General features: G+C 34.4%; 1 protein-coding gene across 2 annotated transcripts in view; it reads left to right on the top strand.

Annotated features, from left to right (window-relative positions):
* Positions 1-16,219, top strand: part of LOC150077956 (uncharacterized) — a 96,325-nt gene extending 80,106 nt beyond the window's left edge. The window contains exons 2-5 of one of the 2 annotated variants that reach the window (XM_090384317.1): positions 174-542; positions 8,418-8,729; positions 12,172-12,275; positions 14,188-16,219. In XM_090384317.1, the coding sequence (XP_090240443.1) occupies positions 174-542; positions 8,418-8,729; positions 12,172-12,263 (773 nt within the window). In that variant the 3' untranslated portion in view covers positions 12,264-12,275; positions 14,188-16,219. The remainder of the gene's footprint in view (positions 1-173; positions 543-8,417; positions 8,730-12,171; positions 12,276-14,187) is intronic. The other variant, XM_090384318.1, reaches the window with a different exon arrangement.
* The last annotated feature ends 3,566 nt before the right edge of the window (positions 16,220-19,785 follow it).

Genomic DNA, 19,785 nt, shown 5'->3' with positions numbered 1-19,785 from the left:
AGCAATCCGGAGGATGATTTCATCACTACCCAAATGGCACTAATGATTGATCACATAACATTTATTTGATCCAAGTCAAAATAAATTTTTTGTTATCTTCAAACTAAAGTATAAAACAGTGAGTGTCTTATTTTTAACATATGAATTAGAGTCAGATTCGTTTATCTTTTCAGGAACCAACGGAGTGGAAATCACACGTCTGTCTATGCCGAGATGGGTACAAAATGGTACGGAAGATTCAGTGGTGTTAGACTGTGAGTACGACTACTCTGAGAATGATCTACGGTTAGTGGTCAAGTGGTTTTTAAATGATGACCCAGAACCCATATATCAATGGATACCAGAGCTTAATGCCCGGCATGCGTCCAGACGCCTTCAAGGGCGTCTTAATATGGACTACTCTGTTTCACCGTCCAATGAATACACTAGGTACCGGGCACTGAACATTCTACGGCCTACAACAGACCTTAGCGGGAGGTACTCATGTCATGTAGTTTCTTTAGCGAGCCAAGACTCGGAAGACCAGGTGATGGTGGTTTATGGTAAGTATGCTCTTCTCTTTTAAATACTCATATTTAAAATCGAAATATTTAGTCTACAGTTCCTATTTCGATTAAAATGCTTGGAAACTAAATATTTACTTCAATTATATGCATTATAACAATATTATAATTTGTGACTGGCGCCACCCAGCGGTTATATCGAAAACAATCCCAACTTGACTTTTAGTTTGAGCGTATCTTATTAACCTTGATGAAAATCAGTTAGATAATTTTGCAACTAATTGATATTATTGTGTTTATCGCTATCGTAAAGGACAGGGAAATTCTAATATATTCCTCAAGGGGAAAATATTAGGCATTCAAAGTAAATAGAAAAACATAAGAATATGCTAACTATGAGAAATTCATACTGGTACAGTGAATCTTTAAGCTGCTCTGGTTATAATCAATGAATAAATTCAAGAGAATCGTCGAAGCAAATTAATAAAAACTAATTAACGTAACTTCTGTATCACTTAAGAGTTACACTCGTTCCAAAATTTGAGAAGTTTATAAATTAAAATGAATTGATTTGAATTATTTTATGAATATTAAATATTCATTAATTTTTTTAATTAATAATATTGCGTATTATAATTATATGACAGCTAATGCTATCTTCCGAACCTTTCCACTGTAGTTTTTGATGTTAGTGAATATAATTTTGTTAGCGCCATCTAGTAGTGAAAATAAATTTGTTAGCGCCATCTAGTAGTGAACATAATTTTGTTAGCGCCATCTAGTAGTAAATATAATTTTTACTCGGAAATTAATCTGCAGTTGGAAACTGGGATTTGTTAAGTACCACAGTGACTAGTGCCACCTATCGGTCTTTATTAAAAACAGCGCTCTCTGTATTATCAATTTACAGTACTGAGTTATCAATTTACAGTACCGCCAGGACTGAGGCTTAATATCCTCAGAAGATGTTCAATATATGAATAATAGATTTATAAAATTATAAGTAATAAAATATGGCGTCCGTTTCTTGTAAAAATTCTGATTTTTTTCATATCAATAACTATTTATAAGTTTATAAAACAAACACCATCTAATATTATTTATGAAAATTATTATATGATATTATGCTTATTTTAAAAGTTCTATAATCTTCCGGGCATGTCAACTAGAAAAAAAGTTGGAAATATTTTAAGGAGAAATGTGTAGTATTTAAAGAGGGATTTTTAAGAAGTTTTATAATTTAAAGTTTTAAATTATATAAATAAAATAAAACACAAATAAAACTGTGAAATAGGATAAAGTAGTTAAAGTAGATGATGTCAACATTTTCAAAAAATAATAGAGATAAAGAGGGCACTTTTCGCATACTGCAGTCTAGTTAGCATCCCACTCGTGAGTAAGACCATTTGTGTGTTTGTAATTTAAACTGCCCTGTTTACGGTGGCCTTATAACGCAAAAATTCAGATCCATTTACCTTGCCTCTCTCTCTCTCTCTCTCGCTGGCTCTTTTTCTCTCCCTCTGTCTATCTCTCTCTCTTTCAGCAGAAGAGATGCAATTTGACGTGTGCATGTGGAGAGGAAGAGAAATAGGTACTACAAGACACTCGCCTTGTTAACTCAGCGTTACCTTTGTTCGCCACTTTCAATCTACTTAACTCTGTTGAGAAGATTAGGGCAAAGCTCTGTGACGTGTTTGTTCCATTGGATCGCTATTGAAGGAACGCTTTTCGTGATAGAAACTCGAGAAGCGGTGGAAAAATTTTTGGATCTCCGTCACATACTGCATAACACAAAGAACTTAAACTTACCTCAAGATATACATTTTCTTCGTCTTACTTTTATTTTATTCTATCACTTAAAATGGTTGCACGCTCCTATTTCCACCTTTAAATTGGAAAATTGTATACGAAAGAACTATTTCGTAAAAATTTGGCTTCACTTCACTTTACTTTAGGCAAATAAGGTGTTTTCCATGATTTCCACCAGAGGGAGAATTCTAATTATGTTCTCCGAACAAGTTTAAATCTTTTTGGTGCTTTTTCTGGCTAACTTGTATTAATATAACCTTCCAAACTAATAGAGATATACAAAGTCCAGTAGGGCCATTAAGGCGAGGTCTTGTTTATGTATGAATTACATTAGTATTTTCAATTTGGCAGCTGGCCCACGTGCTTGTAGAAATATTAAATTTTATGTAGTTGAGTATGCATCGCACTACATTTGGTCTGACCCAATATCATAGATCTGTTAGGATTAAATATGAATAAATAGCTAAATATCAAATCTGTATTAAGAAAATCACATCCACCTGGATGTGACTGTCTTAATTGCGTTGTAATTAAGAAAATTAATTAAACTGCAATGTAAATATCAGCAGAACTACGCTTTATGCCATGCACATCTCTAATTTGTCTGTAATTGACACAGTGTTTGTATAACATATTCCTTATTGAAGTGTCCAGTTTACTCTTCTACTGCACGTATTCCATCCAATGGTGCATGGAAACTTTTCATCAGTATTCTTTTTCCTCTGAAGATGCATATACACTTTAATCACAGACACCGTGTACATATATCACAATATGCACGTACATTATTTTTTAAAAGGCGCTAATATAACGTATGCTATTTCATATACACTACGTTATAAAAAGTATCTGGGTACCATAGGATAAACACACGCTGACCAACCATGCTAGTGATGTAGAAGAAATTAGAGTATAACGTGGGTATAAATAGAATACCCGTGTACATACACATAAATACACTAATGTTACTGCGTAGGACATGCTTTTCAGTAGAGTAATTTTCACATAAGCTATTTATTGCTTTATGTGATTAGCTGGACGGAAAACCTGAAGGGAAAACCAGTTGAATCTTGATTGAGACTGACTAACCAATCACTTTGTAAAAAAGCCCATAAAATTTTCCCGTCTGATGAGATTCGAACTGGGGACTTTGCATCTGGAGTGGAGAGGATGGGCATTAAATCCAGTGAGGGCAAATCCATTGGGATATCAAAGAATTTGCCCTTTGGGTCACGTTCTGATGAAATTGGTTTTATAACAATAGTTTGTTCTTTTTTCAGTTTGCTTTTGTCTTTGCACATTTTTACTGGGCTTTTGAAACTGTTTTACAAAAAAGAAGTCCTTGTAACACAGCTTACACCTCCGTATGACGTATAATAATCTTGTAGGCACAAGTTAATTCTGAATTCGTGTTTATATATCACGAATAAATCTGCACGGCTGGAATCGAAAATTGCCACTGAACAGTAGGATGTATCATTGGTTATGGTAGATTATGAAACTTGTTCGTAGAGCCATTTAATGTAAAGGTCAGCTATCGTGCTTGCGTATTAATCACCAGGATGCATTTACATATATCCCATCCTCGCATCGTGAGGATGCATGAATGTCATTGGGTTTATTCCACCAGCTAAATCGCCAGTTCTGTAATTTGTTAAACGAGTTTCCATTGCCGTATATTATCTGACAGATGCCAAGTAATGATGAAACCTGACCTTTGTTATGATCATTTCAACAACCGATATTGATTTCTGCACAAAACAAGCAAAAACTGCAATACAAAAGATCAGCATAACTTCCACGCGTGCGCATATCAAAATCCATTACAGGTCACTTTTAAATATTATTAGATTTATGTTATAGGTTGCGGAAATCCCATTTTATCTCGTGAAGTAACGCATAATACTGACTTTCCATTTTATTGTATTTCTATGTCACCTTCGTGTTGGTGAGACCCGAGTTTCTAATTCTGTTCATTTAGACAAGGAATGAACTCTTTACAAATGTTTCCGTTATCATCTGTCTTTGAACGAGCCATGCATATTATATTTTGTAAATGATCTACCACTTCCAGCGCACCATACGGTTCACTTAAGGTTACTCAGCATCATTCTGTATAAGTAGGTTAATAATACATTGATTAATCATACTCCACTCTTAATGCAGTGCATTTTATAGATATTAGCTCATTACAATATTATGTGCGGATATTATGATTTTCTTGTGAAGTATAACAGTTTAGTCATACCTTTTTTTTTCTCCATTCGGACTATTTCTAAGGTGTAAGGTTATCTACGTGGTTATTACAGTGATTATATCCACCGTTCTCCCCACACCGGCTGCAAAACCTCGGGTTCGAATCCCAACAATGTCACGAGGAACCTACTTCACTCTATGGCCGAGTTAGTCGGTCTCAGGAGTGGTTATTATTGTTATTGCGTTTTTAGGAGCATTAATGACTAAGGCCATATTGCTCCGTGTATAGTGTATGTAAATTGTGTGTGTTCTATGGTCGATTTTCTGTTAGCTGGACAAAAACCCCGATTTTCCAGGAGAAAAATTTAGAAGTGGACAAAAAGATTTCCTTCCCAGCAAATGCCGGTTTTTCGTCCCAAATTCTTTTTATGAGTAAGGGTCGTTTCACTTAAATTAATCATCACACACACACAGGGCATTATGGGAATCGAGTGAAAATGTTTTCTTAAGTGTAGGATGCATACAAACAGACTCAAAAGTTGCAGGACAGCTTTTTGTTTTAACCTGTAAACGTCATATGAATTCATTGAGAGGAGAAACAAACTAGAATAATTTGCTGACCTCCATTCTACTTTCCATTAGTTCCTTTCTGTTACACTTCCATTTGTGCCCGTACATTATCTATCGTAGCTAGGTGATTATTCAAGTTAGGTCCTCGTGGGAAGCACAGTTGGTATAATCATGGTCCTCTCCACACAAAGTGGAAAAGACCTGAGTTCGAATCCCATCAATGGGAAGAGAAATTTTTATGGACCTTTTTCACTGCGTGGCTGAGTTATTTGGTCTGAGGAAACTTCGATTTTCCGTCCAGATAACTACAAATCGACCACAGAATATAATTTACAAACATATTATACAGTGCGATGTAGCTTAAGTTTCTAATTCACCTAAAACCCTACAGCAACCATCTTTAAGTTAGGTAAAAGTGGAAATGAGATTCTTAATCTGTTTTGAAGCTTATATTGATACAGTTTTATAATGATTTTACGTTTCAATCGCTACTAGAAGCTGTTTGAAGCTTCGATATGCTGCAGTTATAATGGGATGCGTCTGGTTGGAAACAATTTCCAGATAAACTTCGGCATTCAAATGTTGTTACACTTGTATCAAGGGGTCACTAGGTACACCACGAAAACACTCCTCTACATTACATCTTCATCAACCTGCACTGTCGACACCAGGCAGGACGTATCCACTGACTCATTCTTTCTCGTCATCAGAATTTAACACCAATAACCGGGATTCATCGGACCAGGCAACATTTTTCCAGTTTTCCGCTGTCCAGGATTCGTTCATAAGCCCAATACAGTGTGATTCTAATGTGGCGGTGCACCACCTTGCTGGAACACCACATTTGGCTGATGATTTTCCAACTGGGGTAACAGATACAGCTGTAGCATATCCAGATAGGTCACTGTCAATGTTTTTTCCTCAAATAAAAAGGGCCACAAAACTTCCGAACATGACAAAGCACACCATTGACCATGGCCAGACAACGACCTTTGGACTATCTCTTTCAAATTATCGAATGGCGTGAGGGTTTTCTGATCCCCATATTCTGTAGTTATGACGATTTATCCTCCCTGATAAGCAAAACGTTTCTTCATCACTAAATCTCCATCTCCGAAGTTAATTTTCATCTGCTTCGATGTTTGACAAAATACCTTGTGTAAATTGGAAACGGCGGGGTTTATCGATTGACTTTAAAGCCTGTACAATCTGCAGTTTGTAGGCATGGAGGTGAAGGCGGTTGTGAACAACCCTCCAAACAGTTGTTTGTGGTATACCTAATTGCAAAAAGCTCATCTAGTTGATTTTTGTGGACTTCGAGAAAACGCTTCGTGCATTCGATCAACATCTTCTTGCGAAATGCTCGGTCTTCCCGCTCCTTTTCGGTGCAGAACACTACTAGTCTCTTGAAATTGCTTTAACCAACGTCGGACAGAATTATCTGAAGGTGGATCTTTTCCATACTGAGTTCTGTAACGACATTGCGTTGTGATAACAGACTTTGTTTCGAAAAACCAAAGTACTCACATTGCCTTTTCTTGAACAATCGCCATTTTTAAGTAATGCTCTCAATATCTCCCAGACATCAATGCGGCGAGTACAGCGTTGCCAAATAAAACATTTTCAGTTACACTTTCATATTCCGTAAGCAGTTTTATTTTGTTATTTCCGGTTTGAAAATTATATCCCACGTAAACCCCGACAATAATTTAGAATCACCCTATATAACCGTGCCTTCTGTTTTATTGCTGACAAGATGTGACCCGGTCAGTCAGCCTGCGATACAGTGACAAGGCACAATGAGTTATGAGTTCGGAAATGCCTCTTTGTTTACAACTCTTGTGTTGAGTTACTCTTGGCTGGTTTACTCTTGATAGCAGAATAGCAGAAAGGCCTGGGTTCAAATCCCATCAATGATGTGATAACCTTTAATGGACTTTTACTCCGTAGTTGAGTTATTCGGTCAAAGGCGAGGAGAGCAAGATGGAACCCAGTTTTTTCTCCAGGACTCTAGGGTTCGTCCAGAAAAACAGGCAAACTGACCAGAAACTCAAGCAATTTACGGATATAGTATACACGAGTAGATGAGATTATTCTTCGGTGGGTGCCGTAATATGACAGTTCTGCAGTTTACCTTGCTATTACCCTGCAGAAATCCTGTCAGCCTCTATTGGCCTCTCGCATAAACGAGCTCTTTTCAACTACAGGATTGCAGTTGTCTCGATGTTATTTAGTTCTTAGAGAACTAACTCGATAAACTCGGGTGTAAAATAAATAAAATAAATTCAATAATTAATGATTGATCCTTTGGTGGGTTTTCTATTTGTGGATGAAAGAACTGATGTTTCTGTTGGAGAAACGTGGATCCTTCCCGAAACTGACTAACGTGGCCACATTGAAAAAACCCATAAAATAGGGATTATATGTAGAGATAAATGGTCCTTAAATTGTTTCTGTCGGCAAAACTGCTAGCTTCAAATAAAGGAAAAGGAGGCTTGATTGTAGTAATAAAATTTTGCTATTCACATTCACTGAAGTGATGTGACTCTTCAGCAGAGATTACTTATTTGGATTCCTATTCTGTAAAACGACTGTCGAAAATATATAAAATATGCCTTCTGTTAGGTAAATGTTGCCTTATATTAATTAGGTAAAAAGCCTTAAAATACAATACAATACTCTGAAGAAACTAAGGCACTCAGTGCACAAGAATTATTATTCTGTTAAACAGAACTGCAGCCATTAAAAAATCATTTCTGTTAGAGTGAGAAATAAAATAATGAAACACAAAATTATGATACACAGGAATGCGAAAAATACTGTTTTTAGAAATAAAATTCGTTTAAGGAAATAAAAAGGTTTTAGATATCAAATCTTCCTGTAATTTTCTCTGTTTGTTCCGTGGAACACAGTTTGAGACAGATTAGAGAGCAACACGTACAGTGTAATGGTAATTTCGATTCAACTTTGGTCTAACTCCACTAACTGGTCTAATTTTGTAACTGTTCGTGATATTTGCAATTGAACGTTCAGCCATTTTATCCTTCGGTCAATTGGACCGCTAGAACAGAAGAAAAAAAGCTAAAGCGAATGCAGTTGTAAAGCATTAATATGTATTAGGATTAGTAATAGAACATGGCTTATTCTCTGTACAAGTTAATTGCCAAATGTCACGCTACAGACTTAATTAACTTACATAAAGGTTTTCGAAGGATAAATGATTTTGTTAGCATCTCATTTGTAATTAAAATATATCTTAATAGCGCGCGGATAATTCCACGCTCTTTTCCTCTCCTAATGTCCAAAGCCTGCTTTCTAATGCTAATGTTCCTTTTGCAGCTCCTCCGAAAAATTTTGATTTCAACTACACAAAAGTTACTCAAGATGCTGCCAATTTCACATGCGAGGCTGAAGGTGTATTTCCGCTTCCTAAGGTGACCTTATTCGAGCTCAGCTCTGAGGAAGCTGAGCCCCAGCTGGTGACTGGAGTCAGAACAACCTCCCATAGACGCGGAGGTGCCTATTCAATTCAAATTTCCCGTGAGATAAGAGACAGGGAATTGACACCAGGTGAAGCAACTTTCTTTGAATGCGTTCTGTCTATCCCAGGAACAGATTATGAAAATCAAAAAAGAATTATGTATTTTCCAGGTAGGAAAGATGTCCTGAATTAATTATAAATAAATAATAACTCGCATTTTTCTCCTCATACTCTTTTAATTTCAACAAATGTATTATTATATTAAGGAATTTTTAATAATTAATAAAATAATACTAATTTAATTTAGAAAGAGATAATGCTTTTAGAATATTAACGCGTCTCTTTTGAAAATAATTTTCTGTGGTTTGTATAACATTTAATTTTTCAAAATGTGGCAATCTCATTTAACTGTCGGGAAATTTAGAAATCTTTATGAATTCCAGAGTTGCACGTAATTATATTGTCAATGTACACGTCTCTTTGTAATCAATGGTATGACTACATTTTTCATTCCATCGAAACGGAAACCTCATCAAAAGAAAAGAAGGTAATCTGAGGAAGATGTGACTAAACGTATTCTTCCCAGAAGTCAAATTAATTAATGTTAAGAAAAACCCACGACTCCAGTTTGGTTTTGCTAACTAGTCATGGCTTAGCGTATAAGTGGCAACAGCTAGGCTTAAAATAATCTGATACAAGTGAATGTGGAGAGTTAGAAACATCAGAGCACATTATGCTCAATTGTCCAAATTATTTGGACTTAAGAAGGCAATTAGAAGTTTCGTTGGGTATTATGGAGAAGGAAAGATTATGGATTATGTTCACCAATCGACGCCTGGTTGCTTATATTAAGAAGTACGTTGATGCGGTATTTAAAAGGAGATATAGATTATGCTCTGATAGTAGTGGTTCCCCCCCCCCTTATGAGAGGGACGGTAACTCATCTAATTAAGATAAGTAGAAGAAATTCGATGCTGGATCTTCCTTAGGTGAGGCTAAGTGGCTTTATATGTTTTGAGTTTAAATTTACTGTTCTATTGTGTTAATTAATTAACATAAAAATACCTTAAAACCAAACCAAGATGTTAGGAATGCCTGAAGCTCTAAGAAACCATAGATGGACTACGGTCCAGGGAATGGTATAGGGCAAATGCAACCTTAAATGAATGAAAAATCCGTAATGATCCACGTAATCCCTGATTCGCTGACCCATCTAGCTCGTGGAAGTCACTTTCTTGTTCAGCGAACCACTGTTGAACAATACGGACAACTTGGCAGGGCGTATTATAGTGCCAGAACACACCTGTGCCATCCAGGAAGACAGCCACCATGAAGGAGTGTGCATGATCAGCTACAATGGATAGGTAGATTTCAGCATTCAGAGTGCCTAGACGGCACTCTAAATGCTGAAAACTCCTATGACAACAACAAGAACAACCACCGTTTTCAGTCTATCATTCGCACAAGGAAGGACTACCTACGTTAACCACGACCACTGATGAGGCGTGGGCGCTCGCCATTGGCCCAACGACTGCTACTTTGTCTACCATCCGTCCACCCTTCGAACACCTTAATTACATCATTCCGCGAACAGCCTACAATATTCACAGTTTCCATAATACTGCCACCCTTCAACCGTTATCCGACAATCAACCCTTTTTCGAAGTCCATTAGATCATCTCTTCCCTGTATCGAACAAGTACTTATGGACTGCATATCACGAACCTGTAGCATCACATTTATCGGTTCTTACCGCGACAATTGTGCCACCTGGCAGGGAGAAACGGTCCTAATGTTTAGACTGGACAACGCATAATACTTTATATAATATAATAATATTATATTAATTCTATTTAATATCATATTATTAAAATTACCGAAATAATTGAAAATTAACCAGAAAAATTAAAATATAGATATAACGATACTAAAAATGCATTAACGAATACACCTCTTTCAAAATTCTTATCTGCACTTTATAGGAGAACTATTGTAGGAGAAATGCTTTGAATAAATTTTGGGAGTATAATTCTATTTTACTGTAATTATCAAAAGCGAATCGGATATATGAAACATTAATTTTATGGTTAATGGCCGAGTAAATTTGTATTAAACGTTAAAGTATCTTGAATAATTATCTACCATTCCTGCTTTGGGGGAACAATTAACATTTTTAAGGTACGCGAAGTCCGTAGTACCCATGTAGCAATAAGCATTATGTTAGTAATAGCCTACACCAGACACTGTTCCACTGTTTTACATTATCTTCTATTAGTTCAAAAACAGGGAAATTCTCATGCGTAGCAACTTAATGATAACAGTTTCTCTGCATCACATTCATTTTCTTAATCACATTACAGATGTAAATAAGGAAAGGGAAGCTAAACCTCTACTAACGTAGCAGACCAACCTCTGTGCACTCACTTTAATTAGGAAAATGGTAGAAAACTAAAAACTGCATTTCTAGTACATCAGTTAAATAAAACAGACAGACGCAAGCAATTCCCCCCTCTTCTACCGCTTGCAGGAAATTAAGAACGTTTTCTGTTTTAATAAGAAAAGTTTATTTCACTAAGAGTTCTATCAGACTTTATTTCTTTTTTTTTTAATGTGTTTATACACATCTTTAAAACCGTACTGCTATCTGTAATTTTCGATGTACATCCATCTATCAGCCTTCTACTGCAGAGTGGTCAAACGGAGGGTAGAGAGCTACGCTTGAGTTGGCCGTCGTTTAAGCATGCGTGAATGCTAAATATGGTGATGTTCCCGTTTAAGACGTGAATTTTTACTTTGTAAGGCGATTTTAGTATAGCTTAAACTGTTAATTCTAGAACTTCCTGCTCATACACGTTTCAGAGTGCGCAGTTTTTGATTCAGTCAGGGAGTGGAGTGTTTGATAAACAGTACCTCATATCATAACGCGTTTTATGATGAATTTTTCCTTCATTCAACTCTTTGAGACCGTCAAAAACGAAAGTATCCCTCTTTTCGTTTATAATTAATTATAATTATCGTAATAATATAAGTATCTAGATTATTAGATAGCAGGATTGATCATTATTAAGTTTGCTATTATTATTTTACACTCTAGCTTAATGAAATCAAGTCATAATATTTATATTTGCTAGTTTTTATCATGCAGTCTACTAAAATTTATTATTTATTTGAGTGAAGTAACCAATTACCGAAATTATTGAAGAAGAAAATATTGATGGGACTATAAAAGCATAAATAATTTTTATGCATTAAATTCTAATATTGCTGGGATGTTTAAATATTATTTTACTTAGTTGGATGCTGATATTAAATAATTTCTACTAATACAGAGACCACTGAGTTCGAAAGACAGTATGTATTACGCTAAGCATAAATCATTGTAGAGAAACTTCACCTCGAGTTGCCTCGGTATTGCACTACGAACTTTATATAAAGAAGCACTGCTCCAAGGGGGAGAAGTATAATGTTATTTGTTTAAAATGCAACTCGTATCGCTTTTGATTGGAATGTAAGTCCAATAGGTCGTTATTATTATAATTAAATTATAACATAGTGTATTTAAATACTGTTACGTTGCCTGTATTTTATTCGGCGTTTTTTATCTTGCTACAGGAAGTGGTCTCACAGACAGTGGTATCGTTACAGAGAGCAAAGCACTATTACCAGCTACAACGATATTGTTAGTAAACGTGCTCATGTCATAACACATACAACAGGTAACAGCTGCTTACTTCTTTGCTTTCCAACTAATAACTTTATCTCTTTGATTAAAAATTATTAATATTTATATTTACAGGCTATCCTCTTCTCTTCCGGCGACCATTCTCTTTCGTTTCCTGCTCTGACTACCAAACTCTCCATCTCGCTCTATCTCACGTATTCTCATTAATCTCAAAAGATAACTTCTTAGATTATTTTTGCTGATGGCTTTCTGCTTACTGCTCTCCATTTCATAATTACAGCCATATTGATGGTTTTCTTCTCCTCCATATTCTTTCTTGAGATGTTTTTTTGTTCATTGTAATCGATTTTACATTGAATTTCAATAATAGCCCACTTCCAGGATGAGATTCATCGATAGAAGACATATTTGGAACAAATGTCCACCCAGCCAATATTCTTTTACCAATAATTGCTGTATTAATTATTCATACAGAGATAGGAAAGAAGACACACAGATCTTTAACTGTTATATTATTTAGGTTTAACCAGATAAGACTGAATAAATAATATTACCTTTCCCAATATTGTGTTTCAAATCAGAACTTTAATTTTCCTCTTTTTATTACTAGATGGTGCCTATGTGATTCAGATACCTCGTATTTTCCCTCTACTAATTTATAAACATTTCTGTCCCAGTCTCATTTTACTGTTTCCGACCATATATTCAGCGTCATTCTTTAAATATCTGTCTTTAGTAGATTCTACCCTCCATCTAAATGTACTCTCTTAAAGATATCCCCTGAGAATCTACAATGATTATTAAACTCTCCACCTTGCTCATCCTGTCCATTCTTATTATTCTCAAATGATAATCCAGGAAGCTATATTTTGAGAATAATAAGAATATTCAGGGTTTCTGCTTACTGCTATATATTTCATAGTTATATCGATAGTTTCTTTCTCCACCATATTCTTCACCATTTCAATGCCATATTAGAATGATGAACGTTTCACATTCTAATGTTATATTAAAATGGTGAACGTTCTAATGTGGCATTAGCTTATAAAATTCAAATGTAGTATGGTCACACATCATTTTGCTTTTCAAATATTTATTCAAGATAACTCCCACTTCAGGGGCCTTTGATTTCTTTGCTTGTTAATATTTTTAATATTTTTATTTATTGCTTTCTTCTTCGTGATTTTTTATCTCCTGTGCATGTGCCATCTGCACTGACTAATCTTTGCTAATAACCTGCTTTTATATTTTAATGATTCAAAATCCAGACAGCATCCTCAAAGTTTTGTGAATTATCCAATTCGTTTCGTTATATTCAATAATTAGATGTTAGCGAATTACGCTCTGCCACTTTGTTCCAGAAACTTGGAGGGGACGGGGGCTATTAATTGTATTATATAAATAATATACAGTTTAAGATAAAATTTTAAAAAAATATATGCTCACACTACGTTCACTTTAAACTATTTTATTGCACAAAAATGGTTATATTACTGAAAAAGGGTTGTGAGAAAGCAGTCAGAAACGTTTTTGCCAAATTTTTCTAGGATTTATTGCAGATAATGACTGCAATCCCTTTGCAATACTCACTATGCTTACAGTAATCAAGAATACTGCAATACAATAATACAATTGACTATATCATATAAAATAAATATAAATATTTAAGGGGATAGATTACCCTAGAAAACATCATCAGGGGACTACAACCATGTTAGCCCATTCAAGACCTATACAAATGCATGATGTTTCGATAGTGTGACACATTTTAGGTCTAAAGAAGAATAAGAAATCAAAATAAAATAATTTTAATTATTTTATCTTTTAATATATCACTTTTTAATAATAATAATAATGCATTTTTATCTTTTTAAATATTATTTATTATAATACTACTTATAATAATGCGTTCATTAATTTCTAAACCTTTATTAATTTCTTTTCAGGCTCTCCTCATGACAAGAAGTGAGAAACTGCTTCAACCAAACCAAATCTTTTCATATACCATAAAGATGGAAACATAAATCCTGCTTACTTTACACTAAGATATGGTTTGTCTCGCAAGTTATTCCCATCAATGACGAATAAAGTATTTACAGAGGAACGCCAGTCTTTCAATGCGAACAAAATAGGTTTTTAAGACGAGCTAAAGAAATTAAAGATTTAAAAAAATGGAATCATCTTTTTACAATAAATTGGGCACATTCCTATTTCATCTACAAGCCAATTTGGTGCTTTTTGTAGGACAGTGTGTTTTGTGACTGATCAATGAATGGGAAAACATAAGATCCCCACTCAGCTTGCTCCCTGAACTCCGTTGCAAGGAGATGGCGAACACAATTCGGTGCCGTGTGACCTGTTATGCAATCAATTTTGGAGGAGATCGTGTACCACATTTGTTAAAGATACATTTTTGTTTCAACTACCATTTCGCGTCCTGTTGTTGATTCGCGTCTTTTCTGTGTGAACTATACCAGAAGAGGAATAAAAAAATAATAAAAAACGGAAGCTGTTCCAGAAATTTGCTCCTAAATTTGCTTCTCTGTCTGCAAAGTATATGTCTACCTGCACAAGTTAACAAACATGTTAACAGGAACTACTGAGAGAAGTTAAAAATTAGTGGAAAAAGCGAGTTCCCTTATTTTTCTTACTAAAGTCGTGTGTAAAAATTTTATTTCAACATTTGTATATTATCCTAAAAAGTCACTGATAAAGCTGATTCAGGAAAAAAAAATAATTCTAGTGTTCGTAGACAAAAGATCAAATATAAATAATGTCTTTTTCTTCTATCATATTCCAATTTTTAATAATTTTATGGTATACCAAAGTCGAAATTCTTTGTATGTCTTATCATCATAATAATATTTCAGTTATTATTACAAAAAAGATCACGCACACGTATACAGACACACCAAAGATTATCTTGTAAATATATAATATAATGTGTATAAAAAGTGGGATAAATGGTTATAAAATTAAAATTACATAACTTATTCAAATATTAATCACACTACGCGAAGTATTGATATCGTTATAATTGGCTTACACTGAGCGGTTCGATAAATCGAAATATCATCAAGTATTCAAAGAAATTCTAATTTTTTACGATCTTTTCCAACTATGTATAATTAATTATCTTTTTGGAAGTGAACGCGAATATTATGTATTCCTCATAGATAACTTCATGGTTTTTGCACATGTTAGACAGAACTTAAATATTTGAACATTAAATACCGGTGTAATCCGAATGAAGTAATTAGATGTGCCATGAATGCGTGTCCTATAGCTGTAATTACTTTGCAGTTTGATTTTTATAGATGTCCTATAACTGTATTTCCTTTGCAATTAATCTGAATGATATTCGAAGTTAACTAAATCGACATATTTCACAGTTTCGATGTAATACTCAAATTTAAACAGTTTTTTTTTCTCTTCAAATGATCTAAATTAATTTTTTCATAGAAAAATGTTCTTTGAATTTGGTGAATTGAAAATCGACTAAATTTATGATGTTTGTTCGTGCATTCTACCGTACTTATGAAATTAAATATTTCAACAAAAGAAGCAAATTTCCCTATTAGCTTATGCAAACATCTTTTCATTATTATGGGTATAATAAATTTACATATTTACGAGCTGAGTACCAATTAGCAAAATTTCGGTTACTGAGTAGAAAATTCGCTAGATAATTTGAAAAGATCATTTGTTCTTACAGTATGCTTACGTGCATAACAAAGGAAGACTTTAATATTTAAACTAATGAGATGCACGAATGTTGTAATGATATTAAATAGATTAGTTGGCAATTAATACTTTACAGGTATCAGATTTAGATTCTTTAATTTATTGCCGCGCTTTCTCTCTGTCCCTCTAGTGTACTGCATTCCATTATAGAATATATTAAGCCTACATCTACCGAATTCGACTCTTTGCAAATTTTAAAATGCTCCCTTGTATATTTTTAAGTTTAGAATAAGAAAACGAATATCTAAGGACTGTCTTACATGTGTATTTTATTAATACCATAATTATCTTATTTTCTTAATTCTAAATTCAAATTCTCTCTCTCATACACGTCAATATTCTGATCATTCAGTTAAATACCAAAATGCTAACTTAATTTAGAACTTAACAGTTTTATTTATTTTCTATTATATATATCAAAGAAATAGTAAATAATCTATATTATTATTATTACTCTATTTTGAAATTTCTATTAGCCAATGGGAAATACCACAATCAATTTCAAAACCTATTTATTATAATAATAAGTATTTAGAGTTCTCAAATTATTATCTAGTCATCAACAAAATTGGCAGAAATTACTTAACAAATGAATAGCGAGGATATTATTTGTATTGCTAATAAAAAGGAATGTTTTATCTTAGAATTATATATAAGTCAGTATAATCTCTTATTATCTATTAACCCTGTATTAATAGAATTATTATTATTATTATTAAAACCTTCAAATAAATAATCGAATGAGAGGGATTCATAATTCCAAAATTCTGAATGTATTGTTGTCCATATATATACATATATATAGATTCGATAATGTTCTTAAGGTTTTGCTTTTGTAAGAGATGCTTTTATGAAATGTCTAGCTCAACTTAATGGTTTTAACATATTGGGGACATATGTAAATACTATATCACGAACAATTAATTCTATGTACATGGAAGGCACGCAGTTATTAAAATAATTCTCTATATCTAAATAATCTTCAATAATCTTAATGGAAAAAAAAAAACACATACTTGTTAATTCTGATTTGTTTTTGGTCATTTGTTTTTATTTTGATTTGTCTTTTAAGGAATTTTTGTTTTAGAAAGATGCGAGCTATATTGATGATGTACTTTACATTTTCTTGTACAAAACCGTTTTTGGATTGGCTGTAAGTATTCGGATAACAAACTGTATTTGGAATGCAATCTGTTTCTATGTATTTCTCAGGTCCGATTTCAAAAAATCAGAATAAATTTGGTTGGTAGCCACAAAAAAGTGTGTAAAGAATAATCATTTATATGTTAAAACAGAAAAATAGGGAAAAAAATCGTGAAATACACAAATGAAGTGAATTAATATTTTAATTTCATTTATCACTTTTTTATAACAGATGCTTCTTAGGTTTTATTTCAGATTCATTAAGAGTAAGTATAAGATATGTTTTCCACGATCTGATATCATTTAGGAATACCTGCAGATATTCTTACATCCAAAGTCGGTCCGACTTTGGATGTGTTTAAACTGTGATTCAGAGTAGTGTTTGGAATATTCTAGCATCTTGCTCACACATGTACGATAAAGTATTTATTTATACACAGAAATGGCCATAAACTCCAGCAGTCATTCTTAAGCCCGATTGAAAATGGTTTGACTCAGAGGGTAAGCCAGCTGCAGACTCATGCAGAAACCATGGGTTGAGTTGAGTTATTACGAATTTGTGCAGAGGAATTTAATTAAAATCATGGGGCATCGGTATATAGTGTTTATAAATTGTGTGGTCAGGCTGTCTGTTTTGTGAGATGGAAAAAAATCCTGGTGGGAAAAGCCATGTAATGAAAAATATGGATGTTTGTGATGAGTTATGTAGCTGGTGGTCAAATGATGAGGATATAAAAATCCGAATTATTGCGCAATACTCCTGTTGAATGGCTACCTGTGAACCAGTATATCGTGCGATCGCTTGCCTTCCCGATGGTACACCTTTAATACCTCCAACAAGCTATTGCAGTTATTCTTATAGGGATGCCGTACCACGTGACCAACACGTCACGAGCTATTTCATTTGCCCACAAAATCCCACGATAGCATCCCGCTATCCATAGTGATTAAATATTCCTTAGTATTTGTGTCAGCGGGACTATTATATTACAGATACAACGAGCCTCAGTTAATCAGTATTAATTAAAATCTCCCGGTAACTGAACTTAATAGTTAGAGGCTCGCTAAACTTACCAATGCAACCAGCGACCGAGTGAATTATTCGAAATGAGCTGGCAAATTCCATTCGCAGAAGGGCGAATTATCGAAGACCACGACCTTTCACGATAAACAAATAATACATGATAAATATACACTTTACAAATACACCACTGCATGTAAATAGTACAAGAAAATGAAGCAGAACCGTTAGCAATACTTGATGTACAGTGTTACCACATTTAGCGCTTGAGACCGGAGTGTATTAAGCCCATCAAAGTTAGCACTAACTGCACATTAAGAATAATACCTCGTAGTCCGAACTGACTACACCACGGGGAACCATCTAATCATGAACTATTTCTAAGAGAGACCCGTGTCGTAAATCAGAGCCCCCGAATATTGCTGGGGACACAAGAGAGCAGTGTCTCATCGCATTTGATGTTGGTCTTTTTGATATTTCCGGACTCTAATATGAGTGACCCAAACTAAATGGAGTCCATTCCGACAACTTTCATACAGTACCTTGGAGCAAAGGAGAACGTGATGCGGCAGCAATTTTGCCCCCTCCCTCCTATTTCTAACTTCCGTTTAGTGCTCCGAAGATATCAGTGAGAGAAGGAGAGGAGTAGAGAGATTACCCTGAAGTCGTACCTTCGATATCTTTAAGCCTATTACAGTGCAGATGGCGCTCGTTTGTCCTCTACTAATGAAAGGTGTTCGGTCCCCGCAACATGCCTAATGGTGATGGCAGACGTCCTCATTACTTGGTCAATAGCTCACATTCATTCGCCGAAACAAAGCGATCATCAAGGGAAGACATTAGAGGTTACTGGGATATTAGCCTCGTGTTCCACCTTGGGAGTGAAAAGATATGGAAGACCATTTTCTTATTCTTTTTTTACACTCGAGATTTTATGTCTTCTCCATATTTTGTGTTGATATGTGATTCGATTATTTAAATCAAGAAAATACTTTTGTTTTTGGACAAAGAAATTCTTTTTTTTTTTTTTAGATGATTTTTTTAAAGTGAATATTTAATCAATAAAACTCAAATAAAGATTACTACCCATCTATGTTTAATAATACCTGTTTTTGTTATGTTCATTTTATTTATAGCAATTAAGGCTATGAGATTGTGCTTCTGTTAATTGCGCATACTCTGCGACCGATTTCCCTATTCGCTGGATGGAAAACCCAACTTTTCCAGGAGAAAAGTTGGGTTTTCCATCCCATTCCTCTTCAAAAAGCCCTTACAGCCAAAAATAAAATCTAGTTTCGAGTCCTTTTTAAACGGGACTTTAACGCAGGTACTTCCCACACAGTGTGAAAGGTAACAGTCGTAACAACTGTGTTAACTACATATCTGCATTCTTATTTCTTTTCATATATTTCTAAGATGGTGTCTTTCATTCAACTCAATTTTTATTTCAATATTTTCGATTTTTTTCCCAAGCATTTCATCATCTTGTATGGCTCAAGGCCTTTGTCTATGCTTCCTTGTGCGTTACCCTTCCTGATCACCCATGTCACAAAATGTGGGTCATCCTCTTCACTGTGGAATACAGGACGAAGTGGATCAATCTAGGATATATTCTGTTCATCCCAAATTAGTTAGT

This window comes from Mastigoproctus giganteus, chromosome 11 (assembly GCF_048544385.1).
Source record: "Mastigoproctus giganteus isolate SK-2022 chromosome 11, ASM4854438v1, whole genome shotgun sequence".
Taxonomy (NCBI): Eukaryota; Metazoa; Arthropoda; class Arachnida; order Uropygi; family Thelyphonidae; genus Mastigoproctus; species Mastigoproctus giganteus.
The sequence above is the reverse complement of the archived record's forward strand: the minus strand, read 5'-3'. Positions and strand labels throughout refer to the sequence as shown.